Source organism: Epargyreus clarus, unplaced genomic scaffold (genome assembly GCF_041222505.1).
Source record: "Epargyreus clarus isolate Ecla_fem2 unplaced genomic scaffold, WU_Ecla_fem_2.2 ptg000011l, whole genome shotgun sequence".
Taxonomy (NCBI): Eukaryota; Metazoa; Arthropoda; class Insecta; order Lepidoptera; family Hesperiidae; genus Epargyreus; species Epargyreus clarus.
In genome coordinates, this window is record NW_027332219.1 from 8,790,527 (window position 1) to 8,809,628 (window position 19,102).

Consider the following 19,102-nt stretch of genomic DNA (forward strand, 5'->3'; position numbering starts at 1 on the left):
AGGATTAACTCGCCTGTCAGATAGTCAAACATGTAAATTTTGATATTATTATTTATATTTTTGTGGAATGCATTTGCATTTATGTTCATGGCCGCAATAGAAAGAATTATAATTATATGAGATGAGAAGTGTAAAATTGTTATAAAGAATTATAAATAAATACCTTGTAGTTTTTTATGACATAACAGGTACTCACAATATGCAGTTTTTTAGTTTCTTTATTTCCCAGTTTATGAATTGTTGTCATGGCATTCTCGAGCTATCAAGGCTTTCTTTAAAATTTAAAATCAGACCTATTAAACTAAACAATAACAGCTTATCCTATTATTTCAGGTGATGATACACTTTACCCATTCAAAAATAAGGACGGAGTTGTGGAAACCTTCACAAACCCAAACATAGACACAGCGTTACAAGTTGATACCGACTCTAAGACCAACTTTGTCTACAATCGTTATCACCACCTACCACTCCAAGTCCAGAGGCAGAAGCTACCAGTATTCCAGTACCGGAATCATATTTTATACCTGCTGGAAAAGTACCAAACTTTAGTACTGATTGGGGAGACTGGGTGTGGTAAATCCACACAAGTTCCACAGGTAAGTGTTAGATATATTTTTTATAATATAGGTAGCTGACGAGCATGCAGTCCACCTGATGCTTAGTGGCTAATGCCGCCCATGGACATCTGTAATCAAATCCAGGTAAGATTACATTTTTATCAGAGGTTAGTCACAGATACGTCATGACTTCTGAGGACTAAGCTGGAACGCCTCGGAAAAGTATGTCTCCCTTCAACCAGAACACAGCAGCACTTAATACTGCTGCTGCTTACACTTAGTGCTGCTGCAGAAATAGGTGTGACAGTGGTGCCCCTGAAAGTGTGCAAAGTTGGCAGTGGCTATCATCAGATGGATTGTATTCTTGTTTGCTACTTACTTATAAAAAAGAGCTTGAATTTCTCCATAGTTTCTAGGAGTGTGAAGTGTAATAATCCACACTTGGTCAACATGATGGACTATGGCCTACTTTCATTCTGAAAGAAAATCACTGCCCCATATCGCGGTGTAAGAGTCAGATGAACGTATCTACATTTTGTCAATTTTACAGGAGAGCAAAAATAGTGTGAAAATTCGCCACTTCAAACTTTTCCAAATCATTAATAGATATACAGTAGATGAAATAAAAATATTGAATATAGCGTTACATCATTTTGCCATTTCATAAAAGACTACATTGTGGATCATTTTGTGAAAAAGAAACCATTTTTTTATTTTTTGTACATACGTTCATCTGACTCTTACACAGCTATATTAAGTATGGTAGTAACATAGGGAACAGTTAAGGAATAGATACTAGTATATATATCTACTAGGTACTCACTGATGTTTATTTATTTGGGAACCAAAAAAATCATACCATATAACATAGGTAAGTGGTTCATAGATACAAACGGACGAATAATTACAGTTTCCACTATTAAATATTACAATAAGATAAAAGCAAAATAAACATGAAGTACCACAATGAAGAGGAAGAGACACACATACATAAAAATAATGGATAATTTTTTTTTATAAAAATTATGGAATTACACACTGACCTAGAGTATAGACTGCTTCTTACCTCAAAAATCTGTTACCTACAGGTTTGACTTTGAAATCATGGTTGCTATTTAATTCTGTGCTTTTACTTTACTTGTTTGCTTATCTTGACTTGACGTAAAGTTTGGCGGGAACGGGAAGCCGGAAGTCACCCGCCATTGTTGTTTATGATTAGGGATGTGATTTTATTCTAATTATTTATATCGAATAATATAGATTTCAAGTATGTTAGTCGTAAATGTCGATTCGAACGCAGGCAGAATTTATACGCAGGCAGACGTAAATGGGTTTCATGATTATTTGTATTAATTGTTTCTGACTGCGAAATAATTAGAATTTGCCAATGTGCAAATTTACTCGCGAAAAGTGCTTATTAATTTTTAAAGTAAGTTAAATTAATATTTTAAATATTATAGTTTAATAATTAATGTAACGATATTCCGAGGTATTCTATATTAAATAGTATTTTTTATTACTGTGCCGTGCGTTGAGTAAAACGTAGGTATTGATTGAGTGAGACGAAGCATACTTATACTTCGTCCCTAGTACGGTAGAGGTCTACAAAAAATAACCATCGACGACAAAATAAATATCGATATCCAAAAAGGCAACACACGTCCCTTGCTAGATCTGAAAAAGAAAAACTAAACGCCATTGGCAAAGGTTTTATAGTCATACTCAGTCATACTGTCTGCGAGGCAGCCGAGTGCGCACGCATGCTGCGGCGGTCCGCTCCGTGATCGACAAAACATTGCGTTTTATATTCAACAATACGCAACACGACGTTGTTTTACGTGCATAATGACAACGTCGGGTTCGAATTTCGATCGAACGAGCATCCTCACATAACATTATGTGAATAACATCGATCTCACGAAGAGTTATGCGAATTTTACGATCGTACGCGACCGGTTTTGTGCAAACAAAACATTGCTTCGAAATTATGTTCAGACTCAAACATGTGTGAAATGTGAGCTGTGATTGTGTATTAATGCGTTTTTTAATGATAAAAATGGTGGATTAACTTAAATTTGAGTGATCGATAGATGTATAGTACAAAACGTATGCCTTAATCTAAATATAGGTAGGATATTTTTTAAAGTATTGTGTTCGAGTTATTCAACTAGCAGGGGCACCATCACTATAACCGGATTTAAAAATAGAAGCCAATGTGTGGGTTTTTGTATCCCACGCGCCTCTGAATAAGACTGGAGTTTCGGGATTACACAGAATCCGCATCGAAATGATACTTTGTTTCAACGCAATTAGAAGCCCTATGAGTATTCGTGAGGTTCTATTTTTAAGTTCGATGCGCGTGTAAATCTTCGCGTGGATAAACAGAGGACCCTGACACACGTAGCCTCAATAAAAATGATGTGGCCGGCTTCTCAAGCGAGCAAAATTCTCACCTTCCTACTCTTTACCATAGTGGTATACTGCATTTACATGGACACATTCCTGTTTCTACGTATACAGAACTATAAAATAGACGTATTCGATGTCTATAATGATACGCAGCAAGAATCGTCGACACACAGAATCTCTCGGCCGAGCTACGAAGAAGTCACTTGGGTTCCCTGCAGTATTAACCCGTTGTGCCACCCCACCGTCAAAGCCTTAATGGTTGACCACATCAACCACTATATTTACGGACCACTCTGTGCCATTATAGATATAGGGCTTGGGATATCCGAGAAAGCACTGTTCCTCACACCCAATATGATCTCATTCTCTCATGTAATCGTTGCTTTCATCGGCGCTAAACTCCTAACTTGTCAGAATCTAGCCGCGCGCCGCATTGCGATAGTTCTATTTCAAATTCGAATGTTTTTAGATGACTTAGACGGTCATGTGGCGAGGGAGCGGAAACATATAAAGGGAGAAAGATCGGAGGTCGGCACGATAGGTTACTGGGTCGACGGTATTTGCGATTTAATAGGCGTAGTCGCGATGATGGTGGGAATTTGTTTGTACCTCAAAAACAATCCGCCGAGACGAGGCTACAAGGGCACTCCATCGAGTACGCTACCGTACCATCAGTTGAAGGAAATCAATTCGACGGAAGACATTGAAAAGGACCATACAACGGACATCGGTATCTCTTACAAAACGAAAGTGACTTTCCAACGAATTGCTCAAGTGATCGTCCTGTTTTCTGGGCAAATGGTGCTATCTTCGCTAGCTTGGAATAGGTATATAGATATATATCAGGATATGCTCGAAAATTGTACGGATTACGAGGTGCTGAGGCGACAGAGTACGTTTAGATCTGGGCGTTTTTTCTTCGCAACAGGACTGTGGAGGATCGTAAATCCCCACAGTTACATACATTTGCTCTCTCTAGCTGTGTTCTGTGATAAAACGTGGGGTTTTCTAAGAACTGTACACTACAGTGGCTATATATGTTTGGTTATAACCGTCGCTACATCAGAGTTTTTGGTCGATAACTTTAGAACATATGTTGTAAACGGTTGAATTTGTCAAATTGATGAACGTATTAATATTCTTTTAATCGTGAAATAATGTTCTCGTTTTGATTACGAGTCGAAGTTTATGTTAATTGGAATAAAATTGACTTTGATTGTTTAATACATGCAACATAGCAATCTCTAAGGGTGCCTATACACCAATCGATTGATGCTCATGGTCTGTTCGATGGAAACCGATGGAAACAACGACGATCGATCGATTATATCGAAAAAAGTTTTTTTAAAAGGTTCTAACAGGAAGGGTTCCTGTAACAGATCCGTGGATGGTCCACCAACATTAATGTCTTATGTGTTCAAAGGATGTAGGCAGGGGCGATTGACGTCGACTTATCCATTCTATCGTCGATCAAGGCTATCGATCGACGATAGAATGATGTAATAAATTTTTTTGTTTAAAAACCACGCTAAAAGTCAAGCTAATAAAAGCGTGGTAAAAATACCGGTCGACATTGAATAGTCCATGACATCGATCGACGATCGATTGACGTGAACACCCTAATAGATAGATTCCGTGACTAAAGATGGACTAAATCCATCTAAGGCTTAAAGGTCTTACAGTATAACTTAGAAAACAAATTATGTAGAAGCAATACGAATTTATCGTAAATAGATACAGAGGTAACGATGGTTGTAACACATGTAACACATGGCTCGACTATCATATTGTTCAGATAATAAATGTACACTAAAGTTATTATACCGATAACAGACTCACAATAACTGATTCAATCTGAAATTGAGGCTGCTAGAACCAGAGGGGCCTAATTGCATTTTAATGACTTGTGACCTATCTGTATATTCGTAACTAGCTGACCCGGCAAACTTTGTACCGCCTCAAAATCTATTTACCAAATATATTTCATATAAAATATAGCCTATGTTACTCGTGGATAATGTAGCTTTCGAATGGTGAAAGAATTTTTAAAATCGGTCCAGTAGTTTTTGAGCCTATTCATTACAATCAAACAAACAAAGTTTTCCTCTTTATAATATTAGTATAGATTTAAAACATGTTGCACACTTTTACTCTTCTCCATATAGTAAATCATGTTTTTTTGTAGTTAGGCTACTCTGGTTCTAACAGCCTCAGTTAAAATATGATTTTTCGTTATTTTACTTTAGCTTTTTTTTAAATTTAGACGATGGTGAGATAAAATTAAAAAGTCGAAAAGGTTCCGATATTTTTTTGTATTGATTCTGTATCCTAACTAATATTGTAAATTCGAATGTGAGTTTCTTTGTTCGTTACGCTTTCACACCTTAACTACATAATTTCATTACAATAAATGTAATGAAATTTCGTACACACGTTGTCAGGAGTCTAGAAGAGGATATCGGCTAACATTTATACCGAAAAAGTACCGTTATCGGGGGATAGATAACTCTGATCGCTAGCGAATCCGCGGGGAAAAGCTAGTATTTTTATATTCTAAGCCGTTGACAGTAATGGCCTTAACACAGTGAACTACGCTGGTAATCGTTTTAAAATATCTGATGTAACTTGCCTCAGACCAAAAAAAACGGCCAAGTGCGAGTCGAACTCTCCGTTGAAGGTTCCGTACCTTTATTCCGTAACACTATGTTTTGACATAGTTTTTTAAAATGCTGATAACAAACCGGTTTTTTAATGGAAACTCTTTTTACCCGACTGCCAAGGAAGGGTTATGTTTTTCGCGCGTATCTTGTATGTTTGTCTTTCTTTATTTGATCCGATCTAACAAACGGCTGGATGAATTTCAACAATTAAGGTGTCATTATATTTGTCTCTATGACCCGAGTGTCCTTAGATAGGTGTTAGTAAAAAAAAGTCAAAATGGCGGATTTTTGGCGCGAAATAGTAACACATTTAAAAAAAAAAGTTAACTGAACCTATCGAGTAGGGTATCAAATGAAAGGAAATTAAACGGAGATTATAAAAACATATTTGTATATATATAAAACAGCAAGGTGACTGACTGACTGACTAACTAAATGACTTTTTAATTTTTCAGAAATCAACGTAAAGCCTAAACCAAGGACCTTACAGTTCTGAAATTTTGCACATAGGTTCTCTATATAGCGTGAATAAGTACTAAGAAAGGCCTTTTGGAAATTCTACCCTTAAGAGGGTAAAATAGGGGAAAACAGTTTTTTTGAAATCCTTTAATTTTGAAGCAACTACTATTAAATTTTGTATTTGGCTTTCTGGATAGGAACAAGGACGCACTTATTTACCCCGCTCCGAAAAATCAACCCCGTAGAGGGTAAATTAAGGGTTAAAAGTTCATTTGAACAATCGTCAATTTTGAAGCAAACACTAAGAAATTTTGTATCAGGCTTGTTGGATAAAAATAATGAAATTCTACCTCTAACGAGGTAAAATAATGACCAAAAGTTTGATTTACTAAAGTTATATATTTTATAGACCGAAAATGGTGGATTTTTTCGCGAAATAGTAACACGTTTTAAAAAAAGTTAACCAAACCTATCGAGTAGGGTGTCAAAATAAAGGAATTTAAGAGGAGATTACACATACATTATAAATATATCTTATAATTCTCGGGTTAGTTACCGTATTCCTCCGAAACGGCTTCACCGATTTTCACCAAATTTTGTATACATATTCAGTAGGTCTGAGAATCGGTCACTATCTATTTTGTTTTTACCCCTATGTGATAAGGGTAGTTCACCCTTAACATTTTTTTATTATATGGCAACACAACTTTTGCCGGGTCAGCTAGTACATAAATACTCCTATATACACATCGTTTATTAAGTAGACAGCTACTATGAAACTTTGTATTTGGCTATCTGGATAAATATAATAAAATGCCTATTTCACTGCTTTTGGAAATTCTACTTCAGCCTTTTGGTGCAGTCGGGTTTTTGATTTTTTAAATTAATTACTTGTTACCTTTTTAGTATTTATTATAAAGCTGGTGTAGTAATACACTCTCTGTGAACATTTCAAGTGTCTATCTATTACAATTTAAGGTATAGAGTCCTATAACAGACGGACTACAGAGACTTAGAAATAGGTAGAAGTTTCGGCTCTTTGGGATTCGTATTAACATTATTACTATAAATTTTTAAAATCGTTTATTTTAACGCCAAAAATATCGGTGTCTCTCAAAAGAACCTCCTTTTATCACTCCTCTTTTGGCTCCTTTAGGGGCTAAAGTAATTACATAGTAAATATTTTATGTGTTTGTCTATCAATTTTATGCTTCAAGTGGTAGAGTTTTGTGATATACGGACCGACAGTGGAGGCTTAGTAACTTAAAAGCCAAGTCGATTTTTACCTTTTATCTACGAAACATTAAAACGTTTGATCTACCCTCAAACAAAATATTGATGCATATTAATTTCTGCGAATATGCGCAGTGTATGCGAATTACGCAGTACACAATGCAAATAATGCCGATTGCGTTCAATACAAAGAATCTCGGATGAGTCGTTACAATGTTGTATTAAAGGCTCGGAAAAACTATTGCCATTGTCGTTAAATGCGCCAATATAATTGGGATTAATATGAAGTTCAGATTAACATTCATGTAACTAAGTTACGATGAGAACTCGCAGAGCGTTTTCTTCCGTTTGAGTCGCGGACGCGGAACCGCAATTCTCGTAAATTATGAAAATGTAAATGATAATTATACTTTTTAATAGACTTAAATAAGAGGAGGTTCTGTATTGGACCGTTATGTTTATATATGTTTGTATGTAAGTCTGTATGTACGCGATTTGCTCAAAAAGTAGTAATCCAAATTGAATGTAATTTTATTTAATTATTATTTTTCAACGCATATTTTACACGGAGGTTTTTGGTACACAATACATTAGGATTTATATAGCACGATTTATTTCGTGTTCCGTCGAGATTGCGGACGCGTCATCGCGGTGGGTACATAACCGCACAAAACTGCGGTCTCTGGAGATTTGAAATAAAAGAAGTACCCGCGCGCCACAGCGGAAGAAAAACGCTCCATGAGTTCTCCTAGGTGTCGACAATGGTGTTCAAAGTCACTCACAATTCGGGGCGTTGTCTTATTTCTTTTGGTCTGAGACAGCTGTTTAATATTAGATTTTTTTCTCTGCTCTCCATTTAAATAGCGGTAGCCTTCGTAACAACATTGACCTGATTTTAATTTGTAAACTGTATTGATACAATTTTATTAGTACTAGAGTTTGCTGTTTAAATTTGACCAAAATCATAAATTGTTCAAAAATAAAATTAAGAAAATTGATTGAATATATAAAGGGAAAGATACTGATCTGTTTTGCCTTCACGTATTTATATATAGGTCATCAATATTCCATTTATTATTAAATCAATCAAATCAAACATATGACAGGAAAAATACATGATTCCGTTCAAGTAAGTATGTACCTAATATGTATTATTTTTTATTATACTTTTTTGCATATAAGCTCTTAAAGCAATATTTCTAAAATATGAAAAGTTTTTGCCATATAACAACAGTGCTTATTATTAAAATTTTCATTCTACTTTTCAGTTACTTAATCAAAATATGGACGTGTTTCTTTTTCAAAAAAATGAGTTTGATCCCGGCTAAGATTATTTAGTCATATAATACAGTTTGAACTTTTTTTTTGGTATTCCTTTATACTTTAGGATTTATCATCTACACCCACTTGAAAAAAATATATCAGTTTCTTTGGTGTAAAGATTTCTGTAATTAAACTGTACGAAGTAAATAAAGCTTATAATAAACACATTTATTGGGTAATTATAAATTATTTATAAATATATTAATAATGTAAAAATATGTGTCACTATTTATTATAGAAAATGTCCGTTTTGTGTTTCCCCAAATTCTTTGTTATATAAGGATAGTTGGGGTAATTATCGGCGTTTGGGAAAACCATATGAATCAAATTGCAGGATAATTAGCCCATATTTGTATTTTTATATTTGATAACATGACACGTATATTAATTTGAGGCGTGGTGTATGACCGTGCTAATTAAAAGATAATTGGACAAGTGCGAATGGCACTCGCACAAAGAGGGTTCCGTATAACAAAAAAAAAACATTATTTTCTTATTTGTATTAGTATAACGAAAAAATTATGAAAATACCTGTTCCTTGTATGGGGAATCGCCTTTATTTCTAAATTTATTCTAATTTTTGCCTTTATTTTCTGTAATATAGTTTTACATACTTGTACATCCTGTAAAATATAAAGTGTTTATCTATTATGGTTCAAGAGATAAAGCCATATGATAGATAGACGGATCCTATAATAATAGGATAATAATAGGATCCACTTTATATCCTTTGGGAACGGAACCCAAAAAAATTTTTATAAATGTATACCAACAATATTACCCCAAGTAACCTCACAGTAAATATGAATATGTAAAATATGTAAATACTTTAATTTTACGCACTATTTTACATTTAAATACAATCCATCCATATACACTGAAATTCTAAAGTATTGTGATTCCTCCAACAATAATGTAATATATATTTTATGATCATATATTATTAATAAATCATAATGTGATATTAGGTTTCTTTGTGCCAATAAGATATGAGAGTTAAATGAGAGATATATTTTGTATTAGCTGGAATTTGACTGATTTTCGTGTAGAAGGTACATACGAGTATGTGAAGTATTGTGAAATCAGGTACACAGAGAGGGCTGAATTTTAATTCGCTGTGTAGGGTAGCTCTTCCTTGTCAAGCCGTAATCTCGTAGATTCCGCGCCAAACTTCTAGTCCGCTCTGTATATAGAAACGAGTCGCATCGCAACAGCAAATTGTAATTATTAGCGGGATGAAGACAGCGCGGTCCGCTGCCAGCTCTCGCCCACGGGTACATAGCTGCATTAGTATGCCCTTACTGTTGCTACGGAGTATATGCTTGTAGTTGTGTTCAACCGCATTGGGTCTCCGACTAAACCTGTGCGCAACAACTTCAGAGCAGACTGGAAGTTTGGTGCGGACTATAAACCTTTTCTTGTCACGCGGGTTCGTCTAAGTGCGGATCTGGACCACGTGCGTACGATTTGCATCCTATCGTTTCACAGATACTTTCTGTCACGTGTGCTACACACATGCGTGTCACGAAGACTGCAGCGAGTTGAATCAATTAGACATGCATGCGCGCGTGGACATTTGTGACAAGAAAAAGGTCCTTACTTAGCAGCAATGTGTGTGTGTGCCTTTCACTTATCGGTTTTGTGTGACGGTTATTAGCTAAACTAGATTTTGGGGTACTATAAATTGCTATATACAACTTCACAGCGAATTAAAAGTTTGGCGCAGTCTGTCAAAAATGTAAAGAATATAATATGAGGCTCTGAATTCGTGAGACCTTTTGGGTACATAGGCTAGTGTTTCACAAAAAAAATACCGTATGAGCTATAGTTAAGTAACCAGTAAAAGGGTATATTTGTACTTCTATATCTGACTTGTCTGCGTGTGTTCTGAAGGGTAGCAAGGAGGCGTTATAACATGCCCTCGAGTAGGAACCTAATTATAGTATGAAATCGAATAGAAGTCGGTCTTGGATAGCGGTCGTTTGGGTTAGAGTTATGTGATGTTTAAACTCATCTCTGGCCAATTCCAATCTTATCTGGGGTTGATTATAAGTCCGTGGACTGCAGCTGCCATTTACTATCTGTCTCTATATGCGTTTACTACTTCCGCAATATATACAAATAATCCTTTAAAAGTGCTCGGATTGTGACGTCATCGTTCACCGTGTTGGTCAGCTTCCTATAATATTTGTGTTTTTTAGTTAAAGGTCTTACGAATTCCGAGCCCGAAGGCTTGTAAACGGACTAATAGCAATATAGCTGCAACTCTGTGGAGATTTATAAGTGTTATAATTGCGGCAATCTCAATATTATCCGGCAATATTGCATTGCTGTTGTTGGTTAGTGCGCACATGGTTCGATGTTTGTCTAGATTGCCCACAGTGAATCACAACACAGAACTTTGCAGCTATATTGCCTCGCTGGCAATATAGCCGGGCAATATTGCCTTGCAATGTTACAGCCCGTTTACGAGTCAGCAAAGATAGCTCGATTTTTAAATTTCTAAATGTTTAATTATATTACTATTAATGTTGAATTCCTTACTTGTTAAGATATTTTATTAATTTTCAGTGTAATGTGTAATATCTGTGATTTAAAATAATTTCTCGTCTAAACGGGTATTTATATACTTAAATATTGAATGTTAATTTTATCGCAATTGAATTGTATGTGTAATTGTGTTGTTACATTTTCGAATTCGTCTGTTATTCTTAATTTTAATGACAATGAATGTATGTTGCAGTTATAATGACTTTTCTTTGTAAACAACGAAGTAAGAAATCCTTTGTGGCTGTTTTATTTTCCTTTACTTTTTGGATTGTTTGAAAACTTGTGGCAGGGTCCAATATTTGGTTAGGTCAGTTTAGCTTAGGTATCTAAACTGAGAACTGGGTTTTATGAGCTTGCAGTCCATCATCATCATCATCATCAACCCATTACTGTCCCACTGCTGGGCACGGGTCTCCTCTCAGAATGAGAAGGATTAGGCCATAGTCCACGGCGCTGGCCAAGTGCGTATTGGTAGACTTCACATACCTTTAAGATTTTTTATAAATCTCTCAGGTATGCAGGTTTCCTCACGATGTTTTCCTTCACCGTTTAAGCAAGTGATAATTAATTTCTAATACGCACATAAATTTGAAAATCAGAGGTGCGTGCCTGGGATTTGAACCTCGGACCCCTCGATCGAGAGGCCGCGTTTCTTAACCACTAGGCTATCACTGCTGCCTACCACTAGGCTATCACTGCTGCCTAATGGGCACTTATTATCATAAATATAGGTATCAAATAACAGTATAATTAAATAATTTGAATATATTTCTAACAATATAGAACAATAGCTCTATCTTAAACTGATCACAAATGAGTTGCCATTCCTGAGGAGTGCGATGGTTGCCTCACACAGTGCACACACCTCCACTAACATGCAAGAAAAATAGGTGTGGTGGTGCTACCTGCCCGTTTACTACGTACTAGTTCTACCACGTTTCAATATTTTCAATAGAGTCTATATTTCCATAAATAATAAACTATGTATTGTATATTGTCTATAATTTTATAATAATAATAAATAAAATAAATTATTTGATTAATAATACTGGGATATAATAAAAAGCGCGTTGGTGGACCTATTATTTGCAATTATGAAAAGTATAGGTAATTTCTTGTACATAACTACAGAGGTTTCCTCACGAAGTTTTCCGCTATCGTTAAAACTGGTGATAAAGCATTTAACAAGCGCGTTGTTTTGTCTAGGTTGAGTATTTAAATCTAAGCAACTAACATTTTAGATATATTTTTCGATTTATGGAAGCTTTTTCTTAAATAGCTGTGTTAAATGAATTTTAAACTGGTCAACCCTAACCGACTGAGCTGAAATAAAATAAAAATAATAAAATAAAAATATTTTATTGATCTTTAAACAGTCACATTTACAAGTCGCAAGAGCCCTGTACTTGGTTCTAGACCTGTGTTACATATTACACCTTTGGTTTGGATGACAAAACATGATTAGATTTGTGACGTCATTCTAAATCCAATATGGCGAACATCCCAGATATTTATAGCTTAGCGAATCAATGATTTTCATGTATCAATGATTGTATGAGAATAATTATAGTATAATAACTAAAAACCACGCTAAAATCGCGCAAAAGAACCGTTAATCCTGATACCTGACGATCCTGATGAGGTGAATGGGATAAAATTATTTAAATAGTGTATTGACATCGATTCTTGATAATTGTTCAAAATTTCAAATTAATCGAACCGTTCAAACTGGGTAAAAATCGAGTTCAAAGATTCCGTTACATCCATACATGGCGAGCTAATAAAAGCGTGGTAAAAAGACGAAAATGACGTTATTACTAAAACACTTGTTTTTAAAAACTGTAAACTAAGATATTATTGAGATTGCACACTTTTGCAATAGTAGAATGTAAGAATATGTTATATTGTCACCATCTAATTCAACTACATTCTGGCAATAAATATATTTCATTTCATTTTCAAAAGGAACCCTAATCTATTTTTTGTAGGTTATAAGACTATGTAAGGCAGTGATAGCCTAGTTATTAAGAAACTCGGCCTCTCGATCGAGGGGTCCGAGGTTCAAATCCCAGACACGTATCTACCTCTGATTTTTCAAAGTTATTAGAAATTAATTATCACTTGCTAAACGGTGAAGGAAAACATCGTGAGGAAACCTGCATACCTGAGAGACATATTAAAAAAAATCTTAAAGGTATGTGAAGTCTATCAATACGCACTTGGGCAGCGCGGTTGGGTTGGGACTATGGCCTAATCCTTCTCATTCTGAGAAGAGACCCATGCCCAGCATTGGGACAGTAATGGGTGGATGATGATGATGATGATAAGACTATCTGTGGGTGAAACTCCTCTAACATATGTTTAGCCATATCCATTCTTATTTCATAAAAATAGATAATTGATTTTGAGTATTTTATCTTTTGGCGTCGAACAAAATTAATTAATAATTATAAAGTTATTGATAGGAGTTACTAAAACAATATATTTAATTGATTGACGATAACCTTTATTTTAATGAAGAAAGGTTACCATTCTCCAATATTTGTTCAACAAAAAAATGGAGATAACATGACTAAGGTTTCATATATTTTTTCCCGAGTGCGGAGGGTAATGTTTATCGAGAGTAATGTGTGTATGTCACATATTTTGGCACGTTCTCCAAACGGTTTTTATGAGTAAACCAGCTTGCTATCTATTAGATGGGACCTAAGTCAAAGACCTAAACGATCACTATCGTCGATAGACATCTAATGTCCTCAAATAATAGTTTTTTACCTGAAGCTGATCATAGACGTGTTGCTACATAGGTACGAAAGTATGTCGGGTCGTGGAAGCCTGTGACACAATATGACATGGCATCGTGGTGCCATAGGCGATAATTGGTGATTATACATAGACTGTAAAAAAATCGAGTGTTTATCTATTATGGTTTAGGAGATAGAGCCCTGTGACACGTGGAAGACGAACAGACAGACAGGCGGACAGACAGCAGTAGCTTAGTAATAGGTTTCCGTTTATACTTTTTGGTAACGGAACCCTAAAAATTGATGGTGTGACTAAAGCATTTTGTAGACGTTCACACATTACGACACGACTGTCTAACGTATCACGATGCGACGTCGTGTCGTGACGTATTCCAGTCCCAACGACTGTGTTTGAAGCTATAATTGTAATGTACTTTCAAGTTGCAGGCTTGTGTTATCAGAGTTATCTAATCAATGTGTTTGAGTATTGAATGCAGCGTAAAACAATTTGTTTATCTTTACAGTTAATGAACCGTGTTTTAGTAAGCTTTTGAATTTACTATTGTTTTGTTGCATTTTGTCGTTAAAAGTTATGCATAAGAACAATGCAGTGGAGCATGCGTGTTACCTAGAATTAGCCTATAGAAGTAGCATATGGATGTTAGAAGTTAATTATCACCGCTTAAACGAACGTAGGAAAATATCGTGAGGAAACCTGCATACTTGAGAAATCTTAAAAAGAAGTTTTCAAAGGTATGTGAAGTCTACCAGTACGCACTTGGCGAGCGCGGCGGACTGTGGCCTGGTTCTTCTCATTCTAAGGGAAGACCCGTGCCCAGTAGTGGTACAATAATGGGTGGGTTGATTATGATGATTATATGAAATTCCGTAATCAACCCCAGATACCATTAGTCCTACCTGAAGTTCGTCGCAGATACCTACATTGCTACCCCAGAGAACTAAGTTTAAATTGTTTCTATAAGTGTCTGTCCCCTACCAAATTCTTTAAATGAGAACAGCATTGCAGATGTGGGTGTATGTGTTGATGATGCCTACGGAGTCGATGAAGGGTTCTAAGAGGAAAGTGCGCGTTAATAAAGCTCCCGACTAGGTTTAACAACTGCTATCCAATGAAAACAACCGTGCCTGACGGCTTACTGTGCTTCGAAGCACGGAAGCGCATGTTCAGCACTAGCGGTCTCAACTGACCACCGCGCGACGTTGCTTCACCACGTAGATCAGGTATAACTGGTACCGTCGGCTTACCGTGCTCGGAAGCACGGCAGCGCGCATGTTCAGCACTAGCGGTCTCAACTGACCACCGCGCGACGTTGCTTCACCACGTAGATCAGGTATAACTGGTACCGTCGGCTTACCGTGCTCGGAAGCACGGCAGCGCGCATGTTCAGCCACTAGCGGTCTCAACTGACCACCGCGCGACGTTGCTTCACCACGTAGATCAGGTATAACTGGTACCGTCGGCTTACCGTGCTCGGAAGCACGGAAGCGCATGTTCAGCACTAGCGGTCTCAACTGACCACCGCGCGACGTTGCTTCACCACGTAGATCAGGTATAACTGGTACCGTCGGCTTACCGTGCTCGGAAGCACGGCAGCGCGCATGTTCAGCCACTAGCGGTCTCAACTGACCACCGCGCGACGTTGCTTCACCACGTAGATCAGGTATAACTGGTACCGTCGGCTTACCGTGCTCGGAAGCACGGAAGCGCATGTTCAGCACTAGCGGTCTCAACTGACCACCGCGCGACGTTGCTTCACCACGTAGATCAGGTATAACTGGTACCGTCGGCTTACCGTGCTCGGAAGCACGGCAGCGCGCATGTTCAGCCACTACCGGTCTCAACTGACCACCGCGCGACGTTGCTTCACCACGTAGATCAGGTATAACTGGTACCGTCGGCTTACCGTGCTCGGAAGCACGGAAGCGCATGTTCAGCACTAGCGGTCTCAACTGACCACCGCGCGACGTTGCTTCACCACGTAGATCAGGTATAACTGGTACCGTCGGCTTACCGTGCTCGGAAGCACGGAAGCGCATGTTCAGCACTAGCGGTCTCAACTGACCACCGCGCGACGTTGCTTCACCACGTAGATCACTTACAACCTGTACCGTCGGCTTACTGTGCTCGGAAGCACGGCAGCGCATGTTCAGCACTAGCGGTCTCAACTGACCACCGCGCGACGTTGCTTCACCACGTAGATCGGTTGAGATCACAGACATACATCTAAACTTGTGATCTACATAAAGTATGGGCTACGTGTTCCCTATTTATGTTTAGTATTAGTCACGTTTGAAAATAAAAATATGACAAATGATAATTTAAACAATGAATGAAAACATTGTGAGGAAACCTTGGTGGTAATACTCGGAACCGATCGACCATGAATGTTCCAATGTGTTGAAGATTCTTTCTTAAAATAAATTATTATTTACAGCCGTATTGTCAAACTTAAAGATTTTAGAGACGTGTAAAATATATAGTAAATTCATGGATTATAACCAAATCCCATTCAAAATAGGATCAGTAGTGTTTGAGAAATTCTCTGACATACAAACTTACAGACATACATAGCCGGTCGAATACATAACTTCTTTTTTTGAAGTCGGTTAAGAAAGTCAAAATTTTTTTTTACAAAATTACTTGTTAATAGTGGGTTGATATGAATATGCTGTCTAGTTAAGAGTTATTTGTTTTTATTTTAAATCATATATGACTTATAATGTCTCGTTATTGCAATTTACAATGAAGATTCTAAAAAATGGGAACCGTGTAAGTGTGTGTAATACAAATACTTAGAAAAGACACGTATTTATTTTACTGTTGTATGTACATATGATTCGAGTATTTAGTCTTTAGTATTAGTAGTAGTATTTAGTATTTAGTCACAAAGTTCCTAATAAACGTAAATAGAATCATATGATTCTATTCACGTTTATTAGGAACTTTGTGATAATAAACGTGAATAGAATCATATGATTCTATTCACGTTTATTAGGAACTTTGTGACTAACGGGATTCCCCCGACCGCACTTCAGCTTTTAAGGGTTCCGTATGTCGAAATAAATGACAGATTGGTTATAAATAATCCGAGCTAAAATATAGCCAATGTTACTCGCACAATTTAGAAAAATTCAACCACACCTTTCATATTAAAATTCGTCATGTTCTTTGGGCTGCAGGACGTGCAAAACAATGAGATATACTTACATTTTTTTATAATATAGGAGTAGCAGACGAGCATGCTGTCCACCTGATGGTAAGTGGCTACTGCCGCCCATGGACATCTGTAATCAACCCCAGATAGGATTAGATAGTCCTACCTGAGGTCGGCCACAGCTGCGCCGCTACCTCTGAGGACTAAGCTGGAACGCCTCGGAAAAGTATGTCTCCCTTACCCCACCCTTCAAAACGGAACGCAGCAATGCTTAACACTGCTGTTATTAGTCAGAAATAAGTGTGGCGGTGGTGCCGCCGGAGTCGAACCACAAAGGGTTCTACCACCTTCCTACATACATGCGCTCAAAAAATATGGTTTTCATTTTGTGATATTACCTTCCGAAGTCGTGTAAAAACTGAACAAACAACATAGATTACATAGATTATGTCACTTGGCTAGATCTTTCATGGGTAACTGTATTCGCCATATACAATAAAATACCCGACCACATCTTGAATCTCACAGAAAAAAGTTTAAACGTGTCGTTAAACAAACGCTATGTAAAAAGCGTACTAGAAAATAAGTGATTATTTTACTGATAAAATGGTATCTGAAGTTGCTCCAGTTCCACATGGACCATTAGGATAAATTTGGCATCGTAAAAAACATTTATCTTTTAAAAAATATGTGTGTTATGGAGTTTCTTTCGCTGCTTCTTCTCCATAACGAAACACCTTGTGAAGTAGTGGTAGTTATATTGACATTCAAAAAGTGCTTTGAAAAGAACCTATTATGAATAAAAAAAATGATTTGATTTTATTTGAAATCCTTATAAGGCCCATCGTGTAAGAACCTTTATATTAGACCTGTTTGATTTTCCTGCTTGCCGATTTATAAACGACTTTTCCAATTTTACTATTACCTAGTCGCGTATATTTTTCGAAAATAGGTTAGTGGGCCGCATCATACTAAAACGTGTTGCGGGCCGTAGCTTGGACAGCCCTGATATAAAGCACAGAATTTATTATATTGGCTACAGCCTACAACATTCAAGCAAAAGTTGAAGTTCTATATAGTTCAGTCAGTTTTTATGTATAGACACTGTTAGATGTTATTTTTATACCTCAAGGATATAACCTACTTATATTTTTTGTTGTACCCAATAGAGCGAGAGCATTGTTTTGTACAGAGAATTAAAATTACTAGATGTGCCACAATAAACATCGTGATTTCATGAGCGATCGACGTGGGAAGCAACGTCGCGATCGTCCGTTGAGACCGCTAGTGGCTGAACATGCGCGCCGCCGTGCTTCCGAGCACGGTAAGCCGACGGTACCGGTTGTTATCATTGGATAGCAGTCGTATTTAAAACTTATGTACCGTAGTATTCAGTACACTCCTTGGCTTTCGCAGTAGTCAACAGAGACATTATATTTCTAGGTGGAACCCTTCACGATTCGACTCCGGAGGCACCACCGCCACATATATTTCTGCCTAATAACAGCAGTGTACTCGTAACTCTGCTAAAGAGTGGGGTAAGGAAGACATACTTTTTCGAGGCGTTCCTACTTAGTCATCAGGGGTAGTAATGCACCTGTGGCTGGACTCAGGTAGGAATCTTATCTGAGGTTGATTACTGATGTCGATGGGCGGCAGTAGCGACCTAGCGATCAGATGGATTGCATGCTAATTAGCCACTTCTATATCTATATTATAAAGTAGAGCCATGTCCAGTAGTGGGACGTTCAAGTTAGCTTAGAAGTTGTAATCTATTAAGGTATTTAATAGTGTTGCTCCTTAGTAGTACCACGTAGTACGCTCATAAATTGATTGTCAGATCGAGGGTATATCTAGCAGATATTAAGTTAAGATTAAAACTACTTCGCAACAATCCAATTGAAGTAGTTTTAATCTTAACTTAATAGCATGGATTTCCGCAAAGTAACGCCTGATACAATTAACTAGAACTATGATAGCGAATAACT

The 19,102-nt window shown here is 37.0% G+C and overlaps 2 protein-coding genes across 2 annotated transcripts in view; both read left to right on the forward strand.

Annotated features, from left to right (window-relative positions):
- The window catches only part of LOC140745954 (probable ATP-dependent RNA helicase DHX35), a 56,227-nt gene that overhangs the window by 553 nt on the left and 36,572 nt on the right, over nucleotides 1-19,102 (forward strand). Inside the window, exon 2 of the mRNA XM_073077942.1 lies at nucleotides 334-599. Within this exon, the coding sequence (XP_072934043.1) occupies nucleotides 334-599 (266 nt within the window). The remainder of the gene's footprint in view (nucleotides 1-333; nucleotides 600-19,102) is intronic.
- Cpes (Ceramide phosphoethanolamine synthase) lies at nucleotides 2,306-5,732 on the forward strand. The gene has a single exon (XM_073077937.1). It carries the CDS (start codon nucleotides 2,976-2,978, stop codon nucleotides 4,077-4,079), a length of 1,104 nt encoding a protein of 367 aa, XP_072934038.1. The 5' UTR covers nucleotides 2,306-2,975; the 3' UTR covers nucleotides 4,080-5,732.